General features: G+C 40.6%; 2 protein-coding genes across 5 annotated transcripts in view; one reads left to right on the forward strand and one right to left on the reverse strand.

The window, feature by feature from the left end:
- Window positions 1-1,860: 1,860 nt before the first annotated feature.
- On the forward strand, window positions 1,861-10,551 carry SNN (stannin). Of its 2 annotated transcripts, none has more exons than XR_005258607.1 (3): window positions 1,861-1,958; window positions 2,850-2,970; window positions 7,856-10,551. XR_005258607.1 is itself a non-coding variant. In XM_038150895.1 (3 exons), the coding sequence occupies exon 3, from the start codon at window positions 7,933-7,935 to the stop codon at window positions 8,194-8,196; it is 264 nt and encodes an 87-aa protein (XP_038006823.1). In that variant the 5' UTR covers window positions 2,060-2,445; window positions 2,850-2,970; window positions 7,856-7,932; the 3' UTR covers window positions 8,197-10,551. The 2 variants fall into 2 exon arrangements, 1 of the variants encoding a protein (XP_038006823.1); XM_038150895.1 differs by lacking the exon at window positions 1,861-1,958 and adding an exon at window positions 2,060-2,445.
- The window catches only part of TXNDC11 (thioredoxin domain containing 11), a 28,657-nt gene continuing 13,892 nt past the window's right edge, over window positions 10,132-24,896 (reverse strand). For all 3 annotated transcript variants that reach the window (XM_038150892.1, XM_038150893.1, XM_038150894.1), the window contains 8 exons: window positions 24,207-24,300; window positions 22,941-23,053; window positions 21,790-21,990; window positions 18,745-19,519; window positions 16,212-16,357; window positions 15,426-15,535; window positions 13,898-13,978; window positions 10,132-11,208 (listed from right to left, as the gene is read on the reverse strand). In XM_038150892.1, coding sequence (XP_038006820.1) covers window positions 10,581-11,208; window positions 13,898-13,978; window positions 15,426-15,535; window positions 16,212-16,357; window positions 18,745-19,519; window positions 21,790-21,990; window positions 22,941-23,053; window positions 24,207-24,300 — 2,148 coding nt within the window. In that variant the 3' untranslated portion in view covers window positions 10,132-10,580. The remainder of the gene's footprint in view (window positions 11,209-13,897; window positions 13,979-15,425; window positions 15,536-16,211; window positions 16,358-18,744; window positions 19,520-21,789; window positions 21,991-22,940; window positions 23,054-24,206; window positions 24,301-24,896) is intronic.

Below are 24,896 nucleotides of genomic sequence, written 5' to 3' on the forward strand. Positions count from 1 at the left end.
TATTAGATTCAAAGCTTAAACTGTTAATCTTACATTAAACAATGACTTCTATAAAAATGTTCTTAGCCGGCTGTGGTATCTCAGATATTCCATGTCACCATACATTTTTGATTAAACAAAATACAGGATGGTGTGCTTGGGACAGTGCATACCATGAAACAGCTGCTCTGCTAATGCTGTAAACTGGCTAGATAGGATTTGAGAGCAGCTCAGAGTTACCTCATCTTCGAAAGGTCCCCTGTCACACCAACATATGTGAAGGGGGCTGTACAGCTCCCCAACAAAAGATGACTTGTGTCCGGATGGCATAGAGAGCAAGTAGAGGAGGTGAGACATCCATGGGGGTACTGGGCTTTCCACTGAATGAGAACTGAAACAGACCACACACCTTTTTTCATGCTTATGGTGGACACTGCATTTAAGGAAGGAAAAATTAGTATTACCCCATAGAAAATTTTGCAGTTGTGCTGGTTTTGGTTAGAATGGAGTGAGTTTTCTTCATAGTAGCTAGTGTAGGGCTATGTTTTCGATCTTCCTTGAAAGCAGGGTTGATAATTAAAAGTAAATAATAAAATGAAGTAATCTGATTCTTTCCCCATCCTGCTAATGGGAAGCTTGTTTGCTGAGTGAGGTTAAACCATGATATAAACTGTGTTGTAAAATAAGCTTTTTCTCTAAGTCATCATGACTTCCAAACTTGATCTTCTGTTACAGTCTGTTCCCTCAAAACTCATTCTGCCAGACTTCAGATGAACCTCAAACAAGTTGGGATCTCTGTTACCAGTAACTATACCACATCAGAGGAGTCATTATATTCTTTTTTACTCCAGTAACGACCAACGTCAGCCAAAGGGTGACAAATCCCTGTATTGGGCATTTTCCTAACTGCAGCACCATGGCATGAATTACCAAATAAAACTGGTATACTGGGAAGGCGACCTTTCTGCAGGTTTGAGGCGGACTCCCTCAGGGCGGCCGGCGCTGTCTGTTCGGGGCCACGGAAGCAGGGGGCTGGCCGGGCCCGGCGGGGCCGTCAGTGCCACCAACAGCGCGGCGGCTCAGGCGTGACCTCCGCTAACAGCGCCCCTGTTCTCTTGCTGCCCGGTGAAACGAGAAGGCGCCTCTTGCGGGGTCACTGAGGTGTCTGAGGGCTTTTAGCCCGGCGGCGCTGGCGACAGGAGCTCTGGGGCTGGGTCGGCGACGTCCGAAGCCCTCGGTCCCCGGCGGTGGCGGCTGTGCCCTCACGCCCTCGCCTCGCGGGGCTCAGCGCTGAGCCCTTCAGCCTTCCGCGGGCCGCCGGCGCCGAGACCCGCCAAGCAACGTCTGGAAACCATGGGGGGCCCTATGGAAAGTGGCTGAGGGAGTTGGGTTTGTTTAGTTCCGACGAGGCTCCGGGTGGACCTCATCACTCTCTACAACGGCCTGAAAGGAGGTTGTAGTGGGCTGGGGGCCGGTCTCTTCTGCCGTGCCCACAGTGATGGGACCAGAGGAAATGGCTTTAAGCTGAGACGGCGGCTGTTCGGGTAGTCAGGCAATGGAATAGGTTGCCCGGGGCGGTGGCGACGGCACTATCGCTATGGTGGTGTTTAGGAGGAAGAGGCGTCTGGATGTGGCGCTGGCTGATGTAGTTTAGAGGTTTAGGGGTGATTCTGATGATGCTGGAATGACGGTTCGACTGGACGGTATTAAAGACCTCTTCCAACCTCGATGATTCCACGATTCCATGCCTCTATGATTCTCCGACTCCGCGATTCTCTTCTGTCGTTCCATTCTCACCCCTCGCGGCGCGGGGCGGGACGCACCGTGGGTGTCACGGAAAGGGAGGGAAGGGCCGCGGGCGCCCCGCCCGTTAGCTGTTGCTGCCCGGGCTCCGATTGGCGCCGCGCGGCGCCGCCCGGCCCCCGCTATAAGGCGGAGGCGCGGGCGGGGAAGGAGCTGCCGCGGCCGCGGGGAGGCTGGTGGGTGCGCTTGGCTGCTGCGGGATGGTGACCGCGGACGAGCGATCCGGGGGCGGGGGAAGGCGCGGCTCGGTTCCTTGCGGGGCAGGGGTGGGCGGGCTCGCCGTGCTGTGAGCCGGGGCGGGGGGTCGGTGAGGCGGGCAGGGACCCGCGCTGGGGTCGGGGCCACCTGAGTTCCCCCCGAGTTCCCCCGCCCTGGGCCGGGGGCGCCCCTTCTCGCTCTTTGTGTCCGCGCCCGGCCCTGCGGGTTCCGAGCGGTGCTGAGCGCCCCGCAGGCCTCCCGTGGGCCCCGTGGGTGACTCGGGGCTCCCCCGGCCCGTTCCGCCTCGCCCGGAGCTCGGCCCCGTCTCCCGGCGGTTTGCAGCCGCCTTACCGTGCTGCAGTCACAAGGCGATACCTCACAGATCGTCGGCGCCTGCTCGGGATGGGCGCTGGGCTCCTCTCGGCTGGAGAGGCTCGTTCCTGCCCGCCCAGTGCGAGGAGTTCGGTACGTGCTGCAGGTTATGTCCAAAGCGACCTTTACGATGACAATCCGGGAGTTTTCGGTAACGCCAGTTATTCAAACGGAGTCTTGTTCCTTCCTCTGAGTATCTGCAGTGTACCATGGCATCTCATGCTCTTCCTTTTTCTGACACAAGTGTAGGTGACATTACACTTGTCAGTAGATACTGCTTTTGAATAAACCTAAAGAACTTGAAACCACTTGTGAGACTGTTACCTTGATTAGCAGGTAGGTGAAACAGTAAGGGATCTTTCCCTGACAGCTTGTGCCAGACTGGCACAGTTTAACTACTGGCTAGCAGTTAAACGTGATTATGTCACTGGAAAGCCAAAAGTGAAAGGCACTCAGGATGCAGAGCAGCTAGAGACCAATGTGATCCCTTTCCACAGGGGAAGAGTGAGAAGGAAGACTTGCCAGTCAAGATCCAAAACCAGTGTGACCTTCGCCTTTGTAATAAGGTGACTCAGAAACTGTGCGTAGAGGACTCCTAGCCAGAGCTGCTTGCTGCAGGTATGTGACTGACTCCTGGCATACTTGATGTCTAAAGATTTGAGCTGTGAGTTTGACTGTCAGAAACACCAGGTGCTGTGTAGCTGTTGTTACACAAAGCCATTAAAAGAAAACCAAAATGACACATTTGGAGAGCTGCCTTGAATCTAAATAAAAAACCTTGTCTTTATCAGCAAACTTAATGTTGGCATCTCAGTAATTTTCTAATATATCAAGAATTAAGCTATGCCAGGGGATATATGCAACATAGTACTTCTGGTAATGGAATGTCAGAAGTGACTCTTACCATGTCAGGACAGACTTTTCATGAGAGCACCATGTGGATGTGACACTGACAGACAAAAATCTGGAGTCTGACAGATGTTTTGCCAGTCATGCAATTGCCTCTGAAGTCAACACGGTCTTAACACTGTACGCCTGTTTCCAGTTCTTCATTAACTGGCTGACTTGCCTGACAGGCAGTTACAACATAAACCTCCTCCACTTGCTGTGCTGCTGAGAAAGTCTGTCTGCTCTTTCAACTGTTGTCATGTCTGGAAAACATCTTAGACTACTGCTCTCTCATCTCACCATCTTGCTGTCTTCTGCAAACTGCCAACTTCTGTGTGGTTTAGTTTGGTGCAAAGCTTTAAAAGTGAATCTTGATTAAGTCTAAGGTACCACTGTACCTCATGTGGGAACTAACTGCTGTTCCAGCCAATGCTGTTAGGTATCAGCTTTTGTTCTAGAGTGTCTAACAATTGCCTAAATGCTAAGTTTTTGGAATACTGTCCACACCTAATGAGCCACAGAAAAGTCCTGTTCTTCTATTCCTCATCAAAACTATAGTAAGGGTGGGAAAAGATAATTTGCATTGAAACCTTCTACTAAACAGCTCCCTGCTTCTAAAATAGCCTCTGGCCAAGCCCCAGCTTGTGCAAGGTAACTTGGCATTATCACAAGGAGGTGGTATTAACATGAGTTACTGAAGAATAACAATGATGCCATTTTTTATGTGCAAGTGGTGAAGCCTGAGCACTCCTGTATGGTAAAGGCTTTGCTTTCTATGGGTAGTGAGGGTGCTATACACACTTGTGTGCCAGTGGTAAATGTACAGCACTGATCTTCCCAGTGGGTTCTCCCCTTGTCTTCCCCTGGCAAGAAGGGTGTTACTGTGATGAGTATGCAGCATTCTTCAAAAAGGATTTTACTAGAGAAACAGGAGAAAACATGCTTCTGATTGTGAAAAATGCTGATTTAGAAGCTGTTGTTGGAGGCTTTCTAAGGAAACAGTTCTGATTTAAAAAAAAAAATTAAGCTGAAGGTCACTCTGATAATTTTATTCTCATTTCTTTACTGTGCCCCATTTAACTTACTTTAGGTGGAATACTATAATACAGTAGTTCCCACCTCCTCCCCTCCCTGCCACCTCCTCCCCCCCCCCAAAAAAAAAAAAAGCTGAAAGACTTAATACTTGAACCTTGAACACAACTGCTTGATGAGGACTTCTGTGTATCTGGGTGAACTATAGTAAACTTGCTTTTGAAGCCTCTCCCTACAGCTTTGGCTTGAATGGTAGCAGTGAAGCATGCCTACGGGCATTAAAAATAGTGAACTTAGCAGCATAATGTGTGTAATAATGAAAAACTTGGTTTAGGAACTAATTTCAGTCTTGCACTGCATTTGTCCCCTAGCAGCCTTCTGCAGTTCACACTGCCTTTCTGTTTGTCCTTTAGTTACAGCTTCTGAATTGGATAATAAAACTTCACAAATGAATTTCTGAGTAGAAGCTGGTATTAGGCAAAAAAGAAAAGCAAGTTAATTACGGAAAAATGGTTTCTAGCTGATGTTTTCACTGCTTGATTGCTGTAAGAACTAAAATAGGCTATTTGCAGTTCACACCAGTCATCTGACTAATCTTGCTAATGACTAAATATGCTTAGATGCTTGATTTGATAGCAAGTGTGGTGGGGACATAGCTCTACAAGTGCCACCAAATATATGGATGGTGCTGGCAATCCCTTTGAAGATCGGGAATTTACAGCCTCTAATATGTTCCAGTAAAAGTGATGAAGGAAGGCAGTTCTGCTCCTGGTATGCTCAGAGGGGCTTTTAGCTCAGGTAGGCTTTAAGGGGAAAGTAAGTCTGAACAATTTGTGGCCTTTAAATTAGTTTAAGGCAATCTACAAAATGCAGTATTTCCCCTATCAAGAAGGGGAGTACAGAGACAGCTTAATCTGGATTCCAATTAGTTGCTGGTGGAAAGAATAGCAAGGTTGGAGTTGTGTGTCCAGAAAACAACACAATCCCAAATGTACTGTGCTAAGGGTAGAACCAAGACTGCAGGAGAGCTTTAGTTCTAGCTGTACAGTGACCTAAAGCCAGAAAAATAGCAGTGTGAGCTAGCAACAACACTACAGGTTCCAAACTGGCTAAAGCTACTGTCACACACTGCTAACTAGTTGTTTGTGCTGTCTGTACAGATGCTTAATACCTGTCTTTATACAGGGTGCTAGCTAACAAGTCCCCGAGTGGGAAGAGGATATGCCTGAAGGAAAGATGTCTGCACTTTGTCATTGAGAGGTGAAGTTCTTTGAATTCTAAATCAAATAGAAAACATTTGGAATTTTAAAGGTAACCTATGGATTTGGCCAAGAAAGATCTTTAAGAGGAATCTGTAAGTTGCTGTGTTGGACTCAAAATTGTCAAGTCATCATAAATCAATCTCTTGCATCCTGGAACAAGATTGCCAGAAAATCCTGGTGATAGAGAGGCTGGTGATGTGAACAGTTTTATACTTCATACAGTTGATGCTGTCTGCTCAAAGACTGGCAGAGGGGTAGCATCTGCAATAGTTTCCACTATGAAAAACTATTTTCTAGGTGACAGTAAATGCTTAATTTAAGGCTATATGCTGACCCAAACTGCTGTAGAGGAACAGTAGGCTGTCACAATAGGGCAAGCTGCAGAAGAAGCCTCTGTGTGGCTGAACAGTGTCTGCATGTGAAGCAAGGTAAACTATCTTTTGTGCTGATGCTGTACTGTTTTGGCTGGATCAAACAGTGCTGCTCTTCAGACATGCCCTGAGGAAAATGAACTACATGAAAGTCACTCCTAATCACCCTCAGCTGATCACCCTGTGTTGAATAAGCATTGCAGAACCAAGGTGATTATGACAAATCACACAGTTCTCTGGCTGCAGTGGGCACACAGCCCTGCTGAGGGTGTGTGGTGTGGTCAGGTTTGGTTTTACTACTTAGGCAAAACTGGGTCTGCAGAACTTGGCTGATTGTATCAGATACACTACAAGCTATCAATTGCTGTAGTTTACAGGGCTGGGAATGTAACCAGAGTGTCTGCAAGTTATGTGATACTGGATTCTAATGACACATGCTAAACTCTGTAGTGGTGTCCTTGCTGAAATGGTGAAACACATGTTATCACATCAAGGAACAAACTTGGTCTCTGGCTTGAGCTGTCTTGTTAAGGATCCTGCACTGTAATTGCCTTGACTCATGTTGAAATGCAGGTGAGACTTTTGGTGCATTTGGGTGACACTCACTGTAACCCAGTGGTCCTGGGTCAGGGTGGGTTAAGACTGACTTCTTCTGAGGGGTTTTTGTATGAAGATGCTGTACTTGCAGCTGAGACTGCAGCACTGAGGGTGAGAAGCCTTTCCTGGATAAGTGTATGTGACCCTCAACAGACTGGCAGCCACAAGATACTCCTGTTACCCCACTGCCAGGCAGTGTGTACAGGTCTAGAGAAAGGCACATGTGCCCTTAGAGCTGGCCTTAGAGCCTCAAGGGACTGCACCTTTTGTACCTGAAATGGCAGCACTGAGCCCGAACCTGATTTTTACAGTACAGAGGTAAGAGATGTTCCTGGCTAGGACTGGCTCTGGTCTCTACTATAGTCTTGCATGAGTTTGTATTTTGTTGAAGAGCTAGAGTAGTAGGAAAGAAGCAAGTCATTCATTCGTTACCTTTTATGTCCTAGTTGAAGGAAAGAAAGTGAAGCTATCACCTTTGTAAACAGTAACTTTGAAACTAAAGACCAGGCTCACATGACTTTTGAAACAGGATTGTGAATTTGGAAGAAGTAGCAAAAGACATTGCCTGTATATTTTTTTTCCTGCTCACACTACAGCAAACTAAGGAAGTCTTGGAGCTCTTCCAGTTTCCTGCTGCTGCCTGTCTTCCAATTCCAGCTGCAGTCGTAGTGGACTATGTTTCTCTTATGGTTTTGAAGTCACTAAGAGGAGCAGAAGCTTCCATTGTGCTTTGTTAGTCTTAAATACAGTTCTACTTGCTTTTTATGAAAATAGCAACAGATGTTTTATGTGCTCAATGAACAAACAATTAATTATCATGTACCCAGCCCTTATAAGCACACCAGTGTTATGGACAGACTTACAGTAATACATTAGCACTGCAATTACCTTCACAATTAGCTTACCAGTCCTGGAATTCTTAGTATATAAGAAGGATTTTGTAAATTAGATTTTAAAAAAGGCCAGACACTCAAATGTACTGCTTCTGTATGATTTCTTGAGGAAAACTAAAGGTAGCTGAATTGCTACCTTGTCACAGATTTGAGATTTCACTTGTGATACAGCATTTGTATGAACAGTCTTAAATCTCCCTGTACTAAACTAAAATTCCATAGAGCTTTCAGTCTTGTCTTGTACCTCCCAGTGAAAACTGTTACCTCTTAGTAGGCTGACCATGTGCTAGCTCAAGCATGTCAGGAGCCAAAACGTGGTTCTGTGATTCTGTGACTGAGCAGCACAAAGCACTGGTGTGCAAGAGGATCACGTGCCCTTGTGGACAATACCAGTCATAAATATAATCTTGCTGAGTGCAGTAAAATTGCACAAATTCATTATTTATTTTTAACCCTGCAGGAGTTTGAAGATGCATCAAGACTGATAGTGAGGACAGAAAAATTTCCTGAAGAAGAGGACAGCCTGAACTATTGGCCATGTCTATCACAGATCACAGCCCCACCACCGGAGTGGTGACTGTCATCGTTATCCTGATTGCTATCGCGGCTCTGGGAGCCCTGATTCTGGGCTGCTGGTGCTACCTGAGGCTGCAGAAACTCAGCCAGTCTGAGGATGAGGAAAGCATTGTGGGTGAGGGAGAAACCAAAGAGCCCTTTCTGCTGGTGCAGTACTCTGCTAAAGGACCCTGTGTGGAGAGGAAAGCTAAGCTAACTCCAAATGGCCCAGAAGTACACAGCTAACTCAGAGCATCACCTGCAGATGGGCTATGCTCATGACATGTAACCAGCAGAAGCATCTCAATACTGTGAAGAACCTGGTCATGTGCACACTACTCATCAGAAACACCCTGATGAGAATTAAAATAAGCTTTGTTTGCAACTGCATGCACTGACAAGTTGCACTTTGCATCAGCTGTGTATCCTAATTCCTCTATGGGAGGAGCTGACTTGCCTAGTGTAATGCCCATTGCCGGCAATGGGCACAGGGATACACTGCTGTGATGAGACTGCTACTGTTTTTTGTTACTTGAATGTTTAGCTGAGCCTATTTTGATGGAGCTACTATTGTAATGTGAACTACTTTACAACTGTAAACTGTAAATAGGCTGCCAGAAACTTCCTGCTTTGTGTTCTGTAGCATATGGGATTATGATGCAACTGTATGTAATACACAGGGACTCCTGAACCACTACCATGGATGGGACTCCAGACCTTCAAAACCAGATCTGCAGTTAAAGCTTGCTTCTGCTGCTAGATTGAGTGTGCAGCCTGAACTCCTCCTTTGAACAGTTTATTGGACTGATGCATTAGTACTTCATTTAAAAAGAAGGGATAAGCCTTCAGTAATATGCTGAAGGAGGAAACAGAGGAGCAAAAAAGGAAAAGTTGCTTTAGCTGCAGCTATGTTGGTTAAGCTTTTGGCTGCTAGAACTGAGTTCTCTAGGCAGCTACTGCAAGGAAACTGCCATTCTGATGGGTTCCAGCCTGGGAACTTATGATGGATACTGAACCCTCAGGGAAAGTCCAGATGGTTTCCAGGTGTTTGAAATGGCAGTAGAGCAGGCTTCTGTCTTCCACAGGTCTGTGTGCTGAAACTGCATAAGTGGTTACTTAGCAAAACTGGCTAAAGTGCAGTTAGTATAAATTCTTCCTAGACCCTGGTTTGTGTGCTTAGGGTGTATGTGAACAGCCTGTTACAAAAAGGCATTTGGTAATACATACAGCCAGACAACTCTAGCATTCAGTTAATGTATCTTGTATATAACTTTTGATGGAACTGTACTACAACAGGAGAAGTTTCAGTCTTTTCTACTGTTGACAGGGCCAAGGGTTATTGCTGGTCAGTTTGTAGAAGTTTTTAGCTAGCAATGGCCAAGTCCTTGCAGATAACACATTTCCTGCTCTGTGCTGGAGTTCAGCTATAGGAACTGTAAATAGGTGTTAAATGGGGAGTTCTGGACTGTAAAAGTTTGGGGAGAGGAGAAGGAACAACACTGAGCAGCCAATGGCAGCTTACGTGTTCTGAAATTCTTCGTGTAGGCACACATGCTTAGAGGTCACTGGCCTGTTTTCTATTACTTTATAGATGGCCTCCTTTGCATACTGATGTTTTTAAACACTTAATTGCCTAGCCTTAATTCAGCTCCAGAGGAAGCATTAGACTTGCTTCTTGTACATATGGAATAACTTAAGGCCTAGCAAGCTTGCTTGAGAATTTTAACTATATGCAAGACAAGAATGGCCTAGCCAAAAAGTTCAAAAGTCCCCTTCTTCTACACTAAGATGTTGAATTGCTTTGTTAGTGCTACATTTGCCTTTTTAAAATTGAAAGCTGTAATTTGTAGTAAAAAAATGCTGTCAGTAGTAAAATGCTCCTGTTGTTGCCTCTTGAGTATAACATACGGGGTACAGCTGATAATGTTCTCATCCTGAGACATGCTTTTTAAAATACTGCTCTCAAGAGACCTGTGTGGATAGTCAGACCAGTGCACTTAAATAGCTGTATTTGAGACCTCTTAAAAGCAAAGAAAAAAGGATTAATTCAGTAAGACTTCCTCTAGTTTTCAGTAGAGAACAGTTCACACATGGCTCTTGTCGTTTCCAGACAATCAGAATACCAGTATACAAAAGTGATACAAAGTGCTGAAGGTGAAGAACAGAACAGTTGTAGCAAGATGACTTTGTCCATTCAAGTTTACTGATTACACAGATGAAGTATCTATTTTAATTCAGTAAAGAGAATGCAGTGTAAAGGGCAAATTTCAGAAATTATGGAAGAGTATAAATCAAAGGTCTGATTTCCCTTCTAGCAGCTGTAAGAGAAAGCCAGTGAAAACTAACTGGTCCTTGGTCACAGGTGCTGCACACTGCTGCCCCTACAAACCAGTATCTTTCATTTAAATGGATAGGTGTTTGCAAGTTAGTGCAATAGTAAAGTGCAGAAGTGTTTTCCATTCTCCTCTTAAGATGGGGGTATCTAATAAGTTGTTCAAGTATACAAAAATATTGCGTTTGATTTTTCTTTTTCTAGATCATGTGGGGGGAAGTCTTTATTTACAATAAATGTCAATAAAATTTGCATAAATACCTACCCAATACTGCATCACTTGAGTTTGTGTAAGCAATTATTCTGTCCTATTTCCACTACTATGCTCTGTCTCTATGGTATCAATATTACCAATCCTTTCTTCCTCTAAAGCAGCAGTAGCTGTTGAAAGTGATATATCATTATCTTCAGAAAGTGTTTGCTCAGATTGAAGGGGTTCTTCAATTTCATCTTTGCTCTGTAGCTTTCCTCCTCTTGATGCCACCAGAATTCTCAATAAAGCATTTTCTTTAAGAAGGTTTTCTGATGCATCAGCTAATTCTTGAAGCTTTTCAGCCATTTCTAACAATTCTTGATTCTTCTGGTCATACGTGGCCTGTAATTGCTCACTGTGGAGCTGCAGAATCTTGTGCTGCTTTTCCAGTGTGTGCTTTTGCTGCTGTAGTCTCTGTTCCTCTCTCCTGGCCTCAGAAAGCTGTGCTTCAAGCTGGTCATGAGCCTGATGAAGGGCACTGATTTCTGATCTTAACTTCTGAATTTCTCTCTCTAAGTGTGAGATGTGTCCTTGCTGTAGAACTGACTCTTTATGTAGGCATTCTTTGGTACAGGGCTCTGATGGAGAAAGACTTGAGTGATGTAAAATAAATTTCAGCAGATTAGGAAGGTTAACTGAAAAGTCTTCGGGGAACTTCACACTTTGCTTCTTCCTAGAAGGACATAACAAGTTAATAGTAAAGCACTCCAGAAGGTTAAGCATAATTTCACCTAAGCATCTGCTGTTTAACTCCAACTTGATACCTTATTTTTTATCAAGTATGGTCAGTACAGCAGCTAAGAGAAACCTAAACTCATGTAATAGAGATAGATCACACAGATTTTCTTTTGATGTTTACTTTTCCCTGTGTTCCACTCTAAGCATCTCTGCATGGGACTGGTATTTGAAGAAAAAATTCCATTAAATCTCAGAAGACATTTCATTCTTAAAGAAGAAATATTCATGATCATGGGTTATGAGCTTCAAGTACATAGGGAAACATCACTGTATGATCAGAGTACAGTGCCATTAGTATTTGTAAGCTGAAGGATGATGTTTAAATGTTCTTAAGTCTACATATATTATTTAGAATTTAAGTCCCAATATATAAAGCTACACAATGGGAAATCACTATTTTGAATTTCTTTTCCTGGAAGCAGTAACTTAGTGAGTTCCAGCAGCTGAAAGCCATGGCAAGGGAGCAGTTTGCTTTTAAACAGTAAATCACTTTAGTCAGAAGTAAGGCCCTTTTGCTGTGAAAAAATAAACCTCTTTACTTGTTCCTCTTACTGCTTTGTCTTTATGTCAGAGGTGATGAAGGAAGCAAACCAAACAAGGTTTTTCTGTTGGTTTCTGTTGGTGTTTTTATCCCCTTGAAGCTGTGAATACTAAGCCCAGCGTGTGGAACAAGTAAGCCTCCTTGCTTTCTACAACAGCATAAACTGTTGCAACAAGAGAGGCCAAGAACAGCAAGAACCAAACTTCTTCCTCAAGACTATCTACCACTAAGAAACACCAGCTCCAGCTGTGACAAATGTTACAATTATTGCCCTTTGTGAACCTGGTGCACACATATGAGGCTAACTGTCCTCTAAGGACTAGACTGGAACTCACTCTTGCTCTTCTCTTTCTGAACCAGTTCCACGTTCAGCCTTTCACTCAGCATGTTCCAGTATAACACAATTTCACTTCCTCCTGCAGCACAGCCATTTGCACCTCACTCTGTAAAACTGGGAAGCCAGCTAATAGTTTATCACTTTGTGTCTGCTCCAGCTTTGCCAGTCAGCAGCATATTCCCTCTTGCCTGAGGCAGCCATCAAAACAAGGAAGAAAAGCTCAGTTTGCTTCCATCTGGCTGTCAAATTCATGACTAGAGCAATGGTAAGTAGCGTACATTCAGATATGGGTTAATTATGTAAGTGAGAAAAAGGACAGAGAATAAACCCAAACAGAAATGATTGCAAAGCAAGAAAGCCAGATTCAAATATAAAGCCTGAAGTCTTCTGCTGCTCTTGTACAACACACACCACGGACAACTCTTATGTCCCCTTGTGTGTGACATCATGTCCTGAATTGGTTACAGTGTGCATCTGGAACAGGGGAGTTCCTTTGTTACCAATTACACTTCCCTCAAAAATGCCTTCATAACATGTGGGATATAAAAACGTTTCATGAAGATGTGGGATATAAAAACGTTTCATTTCATTTACTGAAAACTACTTACTGTACAGCGGGTAGAAGACAGATACCATATTTTATCAATAATTCAAGAACTTCAGTCAGATGAGGCTCCTGCTCATCAAGATTAAGCTATTTCTGGCAGAGTGAGCACCATGAGTTTTCCTCCCCTGCAGATTCCTGGTGATGGACCAAGTTACTCTTGTAATTACCATCAGCAGTTGCTCAGCTGACTCTCAGCTCCCATCCCAGATTAATGAATCATGACATAATTTGGCAAAAAACAGTCTACGCTAAATCAAAACTGACTCACTATATTGTGGTAATGTTTTATTACATCATCATCCATTTTTACTGATCAAAACCACAGCATGTATCAAAGAAGCTAAAAGGCTATTTAAAACAAATAGCAGCACAAAATATTAACAGCATGTGGTGGAAAGAAATTGAGAACAGAGTTAATTTGCAAAAACTGTCTCATAAGGCAAATGGATAAGAAGCTGCATAAAAAGCCCTAATATGAGGCACCTGTATAACCAAAATGAATATATGACTACTCTAGTAGTCCTACAGGTACTACAAATACTATCAGATCCTAATTTTCTTGATTACCTACATGCAGCAAAATATAAAAAACACTGGAGAGGAAAAGCAGGAGTGAAAGCAATGACTAGAGGTAAAGTACCTTTATAAAACTAGTTGGAACATTACAAAAATAATCTTAATAAAAGTACTCAGTCTGTCCCTCCAGAGACTGTCTAGAGCATTACAGAGCCCGAGACAAAATGAGTACCTACGGAAAGAAATAGGGAGCCAAGCAGTTGGGGTGGCTCAGAACTGATATAAACAAAACTCCTTCTGTACTGGATTAAAACATCAATGGCAAAACTTAAGGCACAGACTCAGAGATTTTGTGGTATGCAGCTGCCCAGTACCAGTAGACTGAATTCCCATTTGCTCATGGTAAGAGCCCTTGACAGAGAATAGTGCAAATCTGTGATGGTTGGGTTGTTTTGTTGTTTTCCTGGTGGTTTTTTTTTCATTAGAATATGCATGTGGTAAGAATGCATATACAGAAATGAATTACTCTTTGGGTTTTTTCTCTACTAAGACATGTAACCAGATAATTACTGCAGCTCAGTAAAACAGAAGTCAAAAAACCACAGGGGGAAGAATTACATTACCTCTGATGAGGAAAAAATAAAATGGTTGGGAGACGGTCTGTCATAAATTCCCAGGGCAGGTCATTTCGAGTCACATCAATTCTGTGAGGAAAAGACACACTGATGAAGAGAACAGGCACATGAACAACCTGCATTTTCTTGTAAATTGCCCTTTTTGGGAATTGGGAAGAAGGAAATCTAAGTATCTGTGAAAGTAAGTCTAAATGTGTTCTGCCAGAAATACACTGTGCATATGAGTCAGCAGAATTAATTAGCAATATTCAAGCTGACGACTCTCAGTTTAACAAATATCTGTGTGGGTTTTTCTCTAGAATAGTACGTTCAATACTGCAATTGCTCTTAGCCAGCAATTAAACCCCAGTTGCTCACTGTGTACACACAGTGCACACATTGTGTACACATCTTCCTTCTGAGACAGACATACCAAACATGAGACAAGTTATTTGCAGTCCTTAGTTTGTTCCTCAAGTACATCTCTTAATATTGTCCCCTTGAGCAGTTTTGGGTGTAAATTATTTTGCTGCTTCCAAGGACAAGCACATACTTAAAGGCGCTTTTTCCCCTAAAGCTCTGAGTAGAAAGGAACACTTGGTTCAACTGTTTGTTACTGTTTTCTTCTGCATTTTAGGGCTTCTTTTCACAAATAAATTTCTTATTAATTACGAATTATTATAGAACAAAACAGACAATCACATCAGTAATACTGCTGTGAAATAATGGAGCAAAGGAGACAACTTCAAAGTCAGGCAACAGAATGGATGTAGCCTTGGGAACAGCATCACATCTGTGGCAATAAAGCCACAATTACAAACAGGGGATAAAAATCCAGATTTTTAATTGATTTATTTTTTATCTACATCTCATGCTGTCTCCTGGAGTAAGTTCAGTCAGAATCAAATAAAGATGCAATCAGAGCAGATGTTTTAAGTATTTATGCATTATTATCACATACATGAACAAGAATGTTTCAGTTGCACTAAAATATTAATAACCCTGGAAATGCCAAAGAAAACAATGGTTTTTTAACATATAAAATGTATTTAACATATATATTTAAAATATACATTACACACATGCATATATAGATATAAATATATTTCTGTAAACTAGTTTGGCTGGGGTAGAGTTAATTTTCTTTATCATAGGATGTAGGTTGCCATTTTAGATTTGTGATGCAAATGGTGTTGCTATCAAATATATATATACACACACAAATAGCATATTACTACATATTTGCTACAAATCATCACAAAGTTATGGATTCACTTCCTGAAAGTTGGAAGTTTCAAGGTTAATTGCACAGTTTAAAAATTAATTTTAATGAAAGTAGATAACTACTGCAGTGAGATTGAAAACCACCAAATATATACAAAGGAAAACAAAACAATGCATTCAAAGAGAAATGAAGCAGATGACATTCACATCCATATTGCACAGTTGTAGAGAGAAAAAAAAGTATTTCTTTTCTAGGCTGATGACCTCAACGATCTTACATTATTCTGGAAAGATGAAATTAGAATCTTTTTACCTTGCCACAGTGAAACTGTCAGGAGGCAAAAGCCGAGCAAGTTGAATAAAGATGTGATTAAGAGAAGCACAGAATCCACACCACTGTGCGTAATACAGCAGCAAGACATTCTGGAAAACAAAATGGAAAAGAGTTGGATTATCTATTGGAGGCAATCTGCAGAAAGAAGGACTAGTTTTCACACCATCTAGCATGGGAACTCTTGAAATGTGAAAGCAAATTTTTTCCTAATATTAATGAACTTTATTGTAAGTTATTCACTGATGCTCTGTGACTACTGAGTTAACACACAAAAATTATTGGGGAATTCTCTTTCCATAAAGTCAAAATGAAAAGGTATTTAGTTTAGGATCATTCCCTTTAAGTGAAAATGCACCAAACTTTACTACACTTCCCAAGATTCTTTTGCAATCTTGAATTCCTATATATCTAACACTGACTGTACACTTCATAAAGGGGGAAAAAACGATGTCCAGACTTCTGCTTTCTGCCCCTAACTGGCACAGCAGGGCTTGGGGCTGCTGGAAACCAACTGGAGATGCAGACATTCACTGCAGACTTGAATGACAATGGATTTTCCTTACTATCACATATTTTACAAAATCAAGGCAATTTAACTGTACTCAGGATGACTCTGTTTTCATGGCATGCAATTAGAAAGCTTTTGAATTCTTACAAAACACTGTATTTTATGTTGTAAGTAAGAAAAGTATATCAATATTAAACATCCCCTCCTTAAAACGCGTGCCATGAGGTGCGAGAAGCTGCTGAGTGACGAGGGGTTACCTTGGCACTCAGGAACACGGTCTGGTGAAAGGTGCTCGTGGTCACTTCGGTGACCACATGCTCTTCATGAAAATGGACTGAAGGGTCATCAACCAGATGCCTTTTCAAGGGACTGTAGAGAACGCTGAAATTTTTAATGAAGTTCTCTGAAATGAAATTGATACATACCAAAGTTATTACGGTTTTGCAGAGGTGATTTTGGCACTTTTTGTTTTAGAATTCAGAAGAACTTACAGAGAAAATACAAAGTGAAATCTGGTTTCATGTCATTAATTTCTGACAGTTTGGTATCAACTGTTGAGTAACCACAACTGATGTGAAAACAGGATAAAGCTTCACTGTTTATATAATATAATTTTACATATATATTCTATTCTCCTAATCACACACCTGCTAAATCATAAATAGTAACCTCTCCATTTTTTAACTTCTACATATATTGAAAGGTTCCACTTAGTTCCACATTTATTTGCATTTTTTCTTCCATTTTTAATTGCTTTCTCTGCAATTCTTTTCTTTGACCTTTAAATATCTGCTATTCCCATACCAATATTACCAATCCCCTTCTGTCTACCAGTGACCACCTTCCTCTTTGTTCTATTTCTCCTTAATTTTAAGATATTTAGCAAGTAGCTGGCCACTGGTAAAAATTTAAAATAAGCTCCAAAGCCCTCAACTGCCTTCAGCTAACACTACTGTGAGCCTGAACTACATTCTCAAAATTGCTGCAAGGTATCAGCAATATCCTTCTTTTCAACTTGGATAGAGAAGTATTATTCTGTGCATTAAAAAATAAGCATATTTAATAATCAAGAAAAAAGGCAAAATATTAAAAACATTAAAAAAAATTGTTTGATCAAATAGAAACAACTTTGTGCTTGTACTTCCAGCATAAAAACTAGGCCCAAGTAAAACTGTCACTTTTGTACAGACACAGAAAATACCAGATCATCGAGTTTATCTCTGAAATGTGAACAGCTGTACATTTAGTTCCTTATTTACTATTCAGCATTTGATTTAATTCTCACACCAGGCCAAAAGAGGCTTTTTTTTCTTTTCAGATCTCCAGATTTGGAATATCTATGCATAATAAAATAGTAACTGAAAGGAAGGGGTTAATTAAAATAAAGTAAGTGAGATCTGACAAGGGTATTAAGCACCAACCTGTTTTGATATTATGAAATATTAAGTTAAAATCTTAAGGAATTAAAAAAAAATTAAAATAAAAAGCACAAAATCCAATCATAAATCAGAGACTCCTTGATAAAATATGTAGAAGCAGAAGTTTTCTGGATGTTAAAATGATGGAACAGAAATGTAGCAAATCTTACTCTGCAGAGAAACCCTCATCATGCTCAGGAAATCCTGTGACCTCAAAAATGTTTGAGACAGAAAGTGCTGGGAGCACAAAGGGGAAGGAAATTTATATGTCCTCATTCTGATCTTAATATTTCCTAAGTATCCTTTTATGGTCACTGAGGTTTTTGTTTGTTTTTCCAGAGTCTTTTCCTGGGTTGGGACAGAGACAGGATACAGGGCTGCATGTGATCCTTAATAAGAACGTGGCTATTTATTCTATGTTGTGCATCTTTTTGTACTTAGATTTATGGCAAAAAGGAAATTCAACTGGTGCTATAAGAATGATAGTGATATATGTTCTTGTGCAATTTATTTTAATAGCTGAATTTTCTTCCATGTTTACTTACATAGCCAACATTAGGATACCCAGTATCTTCTGAAGGTACACTCAGTTTTGCACATCAGCATGACAGGCAAATGCAGTTAGGAATATTTTTCCTTATTCACAATCTTGCAAACAAATCAGAACTGCAATCCTTGAGTTGTTTTGTCAGGTTTAGGGGCTTTTTTGTTGTTGTTTTGTTTTGTTTGTTTTTCTGAGTTTTTTTTTTTTCCTCCTCCAATTCAGACAGGAAATAATAATTGGGAGATTTGGCCACAACCACTTCAGAGGTCTATCTTGTTACCTTGAAAACAGGCATGCTTTTCAAGATAAATTTAAAGCAATTTCAGTTGGTTTCAGAGGACAAGAAGATGGGGGTCTCTGCTAAGTGGTCAGTATCTTTCACAATTCTGTGATATATCAGAACACAGAACAGCTGAGCAAACACCAACACCACCATTAATATACAAACATTGTCTGTAATCAGGTATTTTAGATGAATAGAATTTTTTTTTTCCACACACAAGTTAATTTAAATTTTACCAATTCCACCAATGCCTGCAGTCAAGAATCACACATTTTAAGGTTCAATTCTTATAAAGCAAATTACTTATGGTATAAGGAACCATCAATTATGTCTATGTCTCTTATGTCACCTAGACTATCATTCTGTTCTAGCCAACAGAATCATTCATAAATGCTTTGTTAACTACTAAATAGAATAGAATAAATTACAATTCACAATGTTAACTTCACAAAGTAGTCTCACTTTTCAAAATGGCATTAAGTTTTCCATTCCTGCTTGGAAACACAATTTTCTGAATGCAAGGATTTGTATAATGAATACTGTACCCAGGGTAGGTCCAACAAGTGACTGATTCTGGTCCAGGACATAGTGCACTTCCTCTTTCAGGTCAACAATGGCAGCAAATTCCTTAAGATGAGTAGATCTTGATGCTCCTAGTCTCTCTGCATATATCCAAAAAAGATTTGAATCCAGTAGATAGAGATTCAAGGTTTTGTTGGTCCTGCAGCTCAGACCAGTAATGTTCGTGCTACTAATATTAAGGTCAGGAATAAAACAATTCCTATCCTCAATGTGAGGAATAGAAAATTGAGTGTTATCTTTCTTCCCATGGGAAGAAAACGCTACTTTGGGGGTCTGAAAGATGGTCTTCTCAGAACTAATGAAACTTAAAAAATGCCTGTTTACTGTCCTGCAACATGCAGTGTAATAGCTAAAGGGACTATAGAAACTTAAGAAATTGCTGCATTCTATGGTATTCGATATTACTTGAAAAAAGGTATGTTCCTGGAGGTAGAAAGAGTCCAAAGCTGCTTCTATCTCTAAAAAGTTACAGTGTGGCACATGGACTTTATTTGGTTTGACACCAAGAGTCTGGTTAACACAGAGCTCACAGACGTTGTGAGTTCTGGAGATGGAGTGCCACTGTGGAAGCACCACTGTGTTACAGCACGGGTACTTGGCTATGGGAAATGTTTCGGAGAACTTCAGGTGTGCATCTGTTACAGAGGAATCAAAAGCTGGTGAATCAGAGTCTCCTACGTGCTGAAGATCTGCCTCAGTTTTATTACACTTGTGGTATTCCAAGGCCACTTTGGTAATCTATGGGTGGGAATAAAAGAGAGAGAAAAAAATCAAGATTAAGTGTACATAGTTCACCCAAATGTAGTTATCTTTTGCAGGTTTAACCACATTATATGCAATTAGAGATGGAATTTCAGAAATACTAAGCTGACTAATCTTTGTTCTTTCAAAAAATTACAGAGGGCTCTTACTTGACAACAAAGTTAAATTTTCAGATATTTCAGCATATAAAAATTGAATATCTAGAACAACTAAGTCAATTAAAAATATTATTTAGTCCACCACACTGATTGCAAGGTCCTCCATGCAACATATTTACTACAGAGCAATAATACTACACTTTATGGCTAAACCCCACTACACGAAGCATTACTGAGTAGAGGTTCCTGAATTTCCTTCATTTTCCAATGGGAGGAGAAAATACATGAAAGTATTCCCATAAGAAAAGGGAATAGAGATTTCTTCTGGCATAGGTGGTACACGGATTTTGTAACAATCACTGAGAGAGTTGAAGCAATGTTTGTATTCTCCCAACCACGGGCATATAGTTGCAATACTCCAAGTGTACTCTGCACATTGTAACTTACTGGGAGAAGAAAGAAAACAAGAAAAAAACCAACCTGTCCCTCCATGCAAACATTTCTATGCTACATCACCAGTTTGCTTTTCATAACCAAGGGTAAATAAGCAGAGAAAAAGGGATATGTATGGACCATATAAGGAATTCCCTTTCTAGGAGACAAGTAACAGAACATGCAAGAAAGAAAAATGAGAAAGGAAGTTGCCCATGATTCTTATTAGCACACTAAACAAAATACAGAGCATACACACACTGCTTACAGAAGAACACTTTGACAGACTGTTAAAATTATCAAAGGGATGTTGAAATGTCACATCCAGAAGGGCTGTTGTACCACAGGACCCTCAGTATTAACGTGATCTACAGCAATGCTTTGCTACAGTCTTCTAGAGTTAACTGTTAGAAATTTTCATCCTGAAAAGGCTTAACTGAATACTTGAAAAAAACTTGGCCCCTCACTCTATAACCTAGCCTGTAGATCTGGACTACCTAGAGAAACTTGAGAAGAGATTATGAACAGAAAACCAGATGTGCAGTAAGAAAACTCATTTCAGTGAGCTGTGATCAGAAAAAAAATTGCTGTGAGATTTTTCAACATTCAACTTGAGAGCCTTGTTCTCTGCAACTGCCTTACAGTCAAGTGGTTTCACTGCTTGATGAAACCCACAGGCTGCTGCAATAAACAGCTCTTCCCAGGGTAAACAAGTTGCATAATGTCTCCCTGTCAAAGTGAAGCTCTGCAAGGACAACGGGACTATTTTGTATCTCATTTCACATTTTGATAAACACTGCTATTTAGCAGAATAAAATTTGAAATGGAACATCCACCTTATGCTGCACTGATTTGACAGAAATAAGCGGTACCTGTTACTAGAATGTTTCATCTGTGACAAGCACCACTGAACAAAGCCTGCCAAACAGAAGACAGGTTACGCAAGAGGAATGGCAGTTCTTCTCCAGGCATAGACTTCCCCAACCCTATTTCATAGCAGTCTAGTGTACCTTTTGTTGTGTCTATTTAGCTTGGCTAAATACTATATAGTAAGTTAATTTTTTTCCTTATTGTCTCAGACACTGCAATATTAATTAGGCCTCCTTGTGGAAACTACACATTCCTGGACACAGATGCCATGTAAGTAAGTCAGCACTGTCACAAAAACTCAGCCCTGCTTTTGGTCTTTCACAAATGCTTGTCTGTTCCACACTGCTTAGAGCTACATGATCACACTGGGATGTGCAGCTTTGTGTTATACTAAATGGGATGATGGGTTCCAGCTGAAAAATAGCCCAGGGACAAAAAACTAGTTTTCATCCAAGTTAGTTTCCCTCTCTCGTATCTGCACAGCTCCACAAACTCCTGTCCTAGGCAGTTCAGAGGAAGAGAAAATTGGAAGGTGACTAAGGAACACACAGGATATAAAAATCAGATTGGCTCTGAGTAGTTTGATTTGGCTGTATTTCAAGTAACACTGTCTGGTTTTACAAACGATCCATTCTGCGTTGCACAAGCACCTCCAGAAGGACAGGAGAGGAGAAATAGAATGGGGTGGACAAAACACACAAGTATTCAGTTCTAGGTGGGAAAGACCTGCATTTCTTACACTGCATGCACCACAAAAAGTAGGAGGTCAAGAAAGAGTTAGATGCTTGTTCTGAACAGTTTTTCTGTTCAGTTTTTTTGAAGCAAAAAAAAAAAAATTTCACTTACTTCATCTAAAAGAGGATGAATTTCTGCTAGGGGATTATAAGGTATAAATATGAGAAGTGCTGGTCCTTTCTTCAGCTCATTGTTTAGAAGAAGGCTTTTCCCACCATGTGGTCTCAGCCAGCGTATGAGCATCTCCCGATTTTCCAGAGCCCACTTGCAAATGTTCTCAGCAGTGAAGTTCATGATGTCTTTTGGATAGATCTTGGAGGGGGAAAAAACAGTTTTCTCCTCACTCGATTTAGTAACAAATGCAGTTCTTCAGTATGGTATGTGTTGTTACTGTAGTGACTAGAACTTCCTTTCTAAATGCATTAAGTGTCAGCAAACTTCAGCATTTCATACAAGCTTTCCCTTTGGGAAAGCTTTCCAAAAGCTCATTAGATTATAGTAACATCCACAAGCAAAAAGGACTCTACCAAGGAAGCTACTCTTTCTTTTACTACATCTTTATAATCTTGACTTTGCTCAACAGTACAAATTTTCTTTGTAAGTGAAAGAGCTTTAAGCTGGTATCATAATATATTTTAATTTATGTAACGTTAGAACATTCTTCCCACTGTTCAGTCACCATATGAACTCATTTTAAATTAGTCCTTTAAGACTCTAACATCAAGTCTGCATTTAGAACTGGTGTTTCTCATTCCTGAATGCAAAGAAAAGAAATATACAATAAAGGTGCTCACAGGTTCTAGGATCAATTTTAATATATTCAGGCAAGTTTATCTTAAGTAATCAGCACAAAAAGGTAATTTTAATGTATTTTATGCTATTTCACCCAAACACCTGTTTTCCATAGTATCAACTGAATAAAATCACAACACCTGTTTTCACAGAGTTTACATTCAAGGTGCCAGTGTGGGTAGGTAGTGTCTCTATGCCAAATAGTAAATCTGAAAGTTAGTATTTTCAGCCTTTACATTTCAAAAAGCAGGGCATATGCATTAAGAGTTATTATAAATTCATTTAATTGAATTAGTGTGATTTGTCTATAATCAGTGCCATGTTATACCTTTAAGCCACAATGGAAGTTCTCACCGTTCCTACTATCCCTCCACAAAATCCTTGTCAATATATTCAAGTTGTTTTCTAATTCTGATCCCTGAGCATCCCTGTACCACATCAGAGTCCCTACAGTACACAGCAATACTCACAAGAGATGTGTTGGCATGTCTGTGCAAATACACACTGCCAGAGTGCACCAGGGAGATCTCCTCTGCCACACGTTTATTCGTGACCACTCCAAAGCGGATTGTCCCAAGGTAATCTGAAACAGCATGTTTGCAAACGCTGAAAACAATTACACACACTGAACTCCCCTGGAACACCACCCTCAAACCAGAACACACAACAGTGCTGTGTAAAGGCACAGAAATCTGTGAAGAGCTACTGCCAACACCGGTGATTACAGCAGAAGAAAGACGGCAAGAAGCACAAACGTGTTCCTCTTCTGCACTCCAGGTATAGAGACCTGTCTGTGTAACCTCAATTGTCCAAATTCTCCATTTGCTTAGGAAATAAAGAATCTGGTATCACAGATGCACCTTGCTGTGGTTTATGGCATCTCAAAAGCCAAGATGATACACGCAAGGGAAAGGCATGAACATTAGGTGATGCACATTTACAGTAAATATGTATCATTTATAAATATGTATTCTGCACTTACAAATATGTACAAAAAGACAGACTGCTTATCTTTATGTTGCAAAGAACTAATACCACATACAAATGTGAAAATCACAGAACAAAATATAGAACAAGCTCTTTATCACATCAGTGGCACAGTAAAAAATAAGAATGAATAAGTATGAATAAGAAAAAATAAGTATGAATCACCTTTATTTGCTGACAGGAAGGAAAATTCAAAAAACATGTTAATTTTTAACTTTAAGAAGGGTCTATCCCAAATTCATGACCCAAAAATGAGGTATTAATCATCACAAAATTTGCATGTTTAAACACAATCAAGAGGGTTTGTATTTTAGATTATCAGCGCAAAACAAGAGGGGAGAAAGGCCTTTTCAGGCTGCCTTGCAGCAGCTCTGTAACTCCACCCATCACTGAATTCAGTCTCCAAGGGCTGACACAGCCCAGTCCATCCCAGTGCCTCTGACACTGCACAGGACAAAGACTCCTGGATTCACTCTGAACAAGTGCCAGTCTGATTATGGTCCTGGATGAGCTGCAGCTACACGTGGGGCTTTGAGGGAACTCTATCCTGTGTACCCAGGCTGATCACATCATAAGCTTTTTATGAGAGCAATCCTCAACTGTAATGAGACAGTCCCACAGTCAGATCAACACCTAGAAACACTCAGAAGGGATTAATTCCTAAGTTACAAAATATTGTAAAAAACTACTGAAGCACTTAGACATAACTCATTCACAGACACCTTAAATTGTGCAAATGGAGCTTTTACCTTTCTTTAATGAATGTAATGCTGATGTGAAGAATGTTAAATAACCAGGCGGTTGAGGTGAAGCATTGAACTCAAAAAATCCCACAAGTCCAGGCTGAAACAATAAGAATTAGAGTTAATTAAGCTATTTTCAAGTATAAATATATGGGACTACAGTAAACATAACAGACTCTTAAAAGACAACAACGTTTACTGAAGAGCAGTCACTTTATGCTGCAACAAAAATTTTAATATTAAAAAACTGAATGGAAATCAGTTCTCATTCATAGAATGAAGCTGTCATTCAAAAGCTTATGTAAGAGAGAGGGGCTTTGTGAATGCTACGTTTCTAATGGTGTGTTTCCTATGTTGAAGTTCACCAAAAACAATTACTATTTGCTTTGCAACTATATTTTGAACCAGTTCCAGCACTAAGGTAAGAAGCATAAGCATCATAAAGATTTTTTTAGAATTGGAATTCCAAATACAATTTTTCAGAGTATAAAGGGGCTTAAGCAGTAACACTTTAATTGTTTATGTTGCACATAATTAGTATTTACATATGAATTCACACATTCAGTGTGTCAATACTTGAACTGCTAAGGCAAGTGTTTATCCCATCTTTAAGCTACAGTCACTGTAAATCTTTTCAGTATATTCTGCAAGAGTGAGTGAGAGACCAACTGCACAAAAATCTTGAGAACTCCATAT

The sequence above is a fragment of the Motacilla alba genome, chromosome 14 (genome assembly GCF_015832195.1).
Source record: "Motacilla alba alba isolate MOTALB_02 chromosome 14, Motacilla_alba_V1.0_pri, whole genome shotgun sequence".
NCBI classification, from domain to species: Eukaryota; Metazoa; Chordata; class Aves; order Passeriformes; family Motacillidae; genus Motacilla; species Motacilla alba.

Bases quoted from the DNA above. Each gene is read 5' to 3' on its own strand.
- SNN (XM_038150895.1), top strand. From the start codon at position 7,933: ATGTCTATCACAGATCACAGCCCCACCACCGGAGTGGTGACTGTCATC.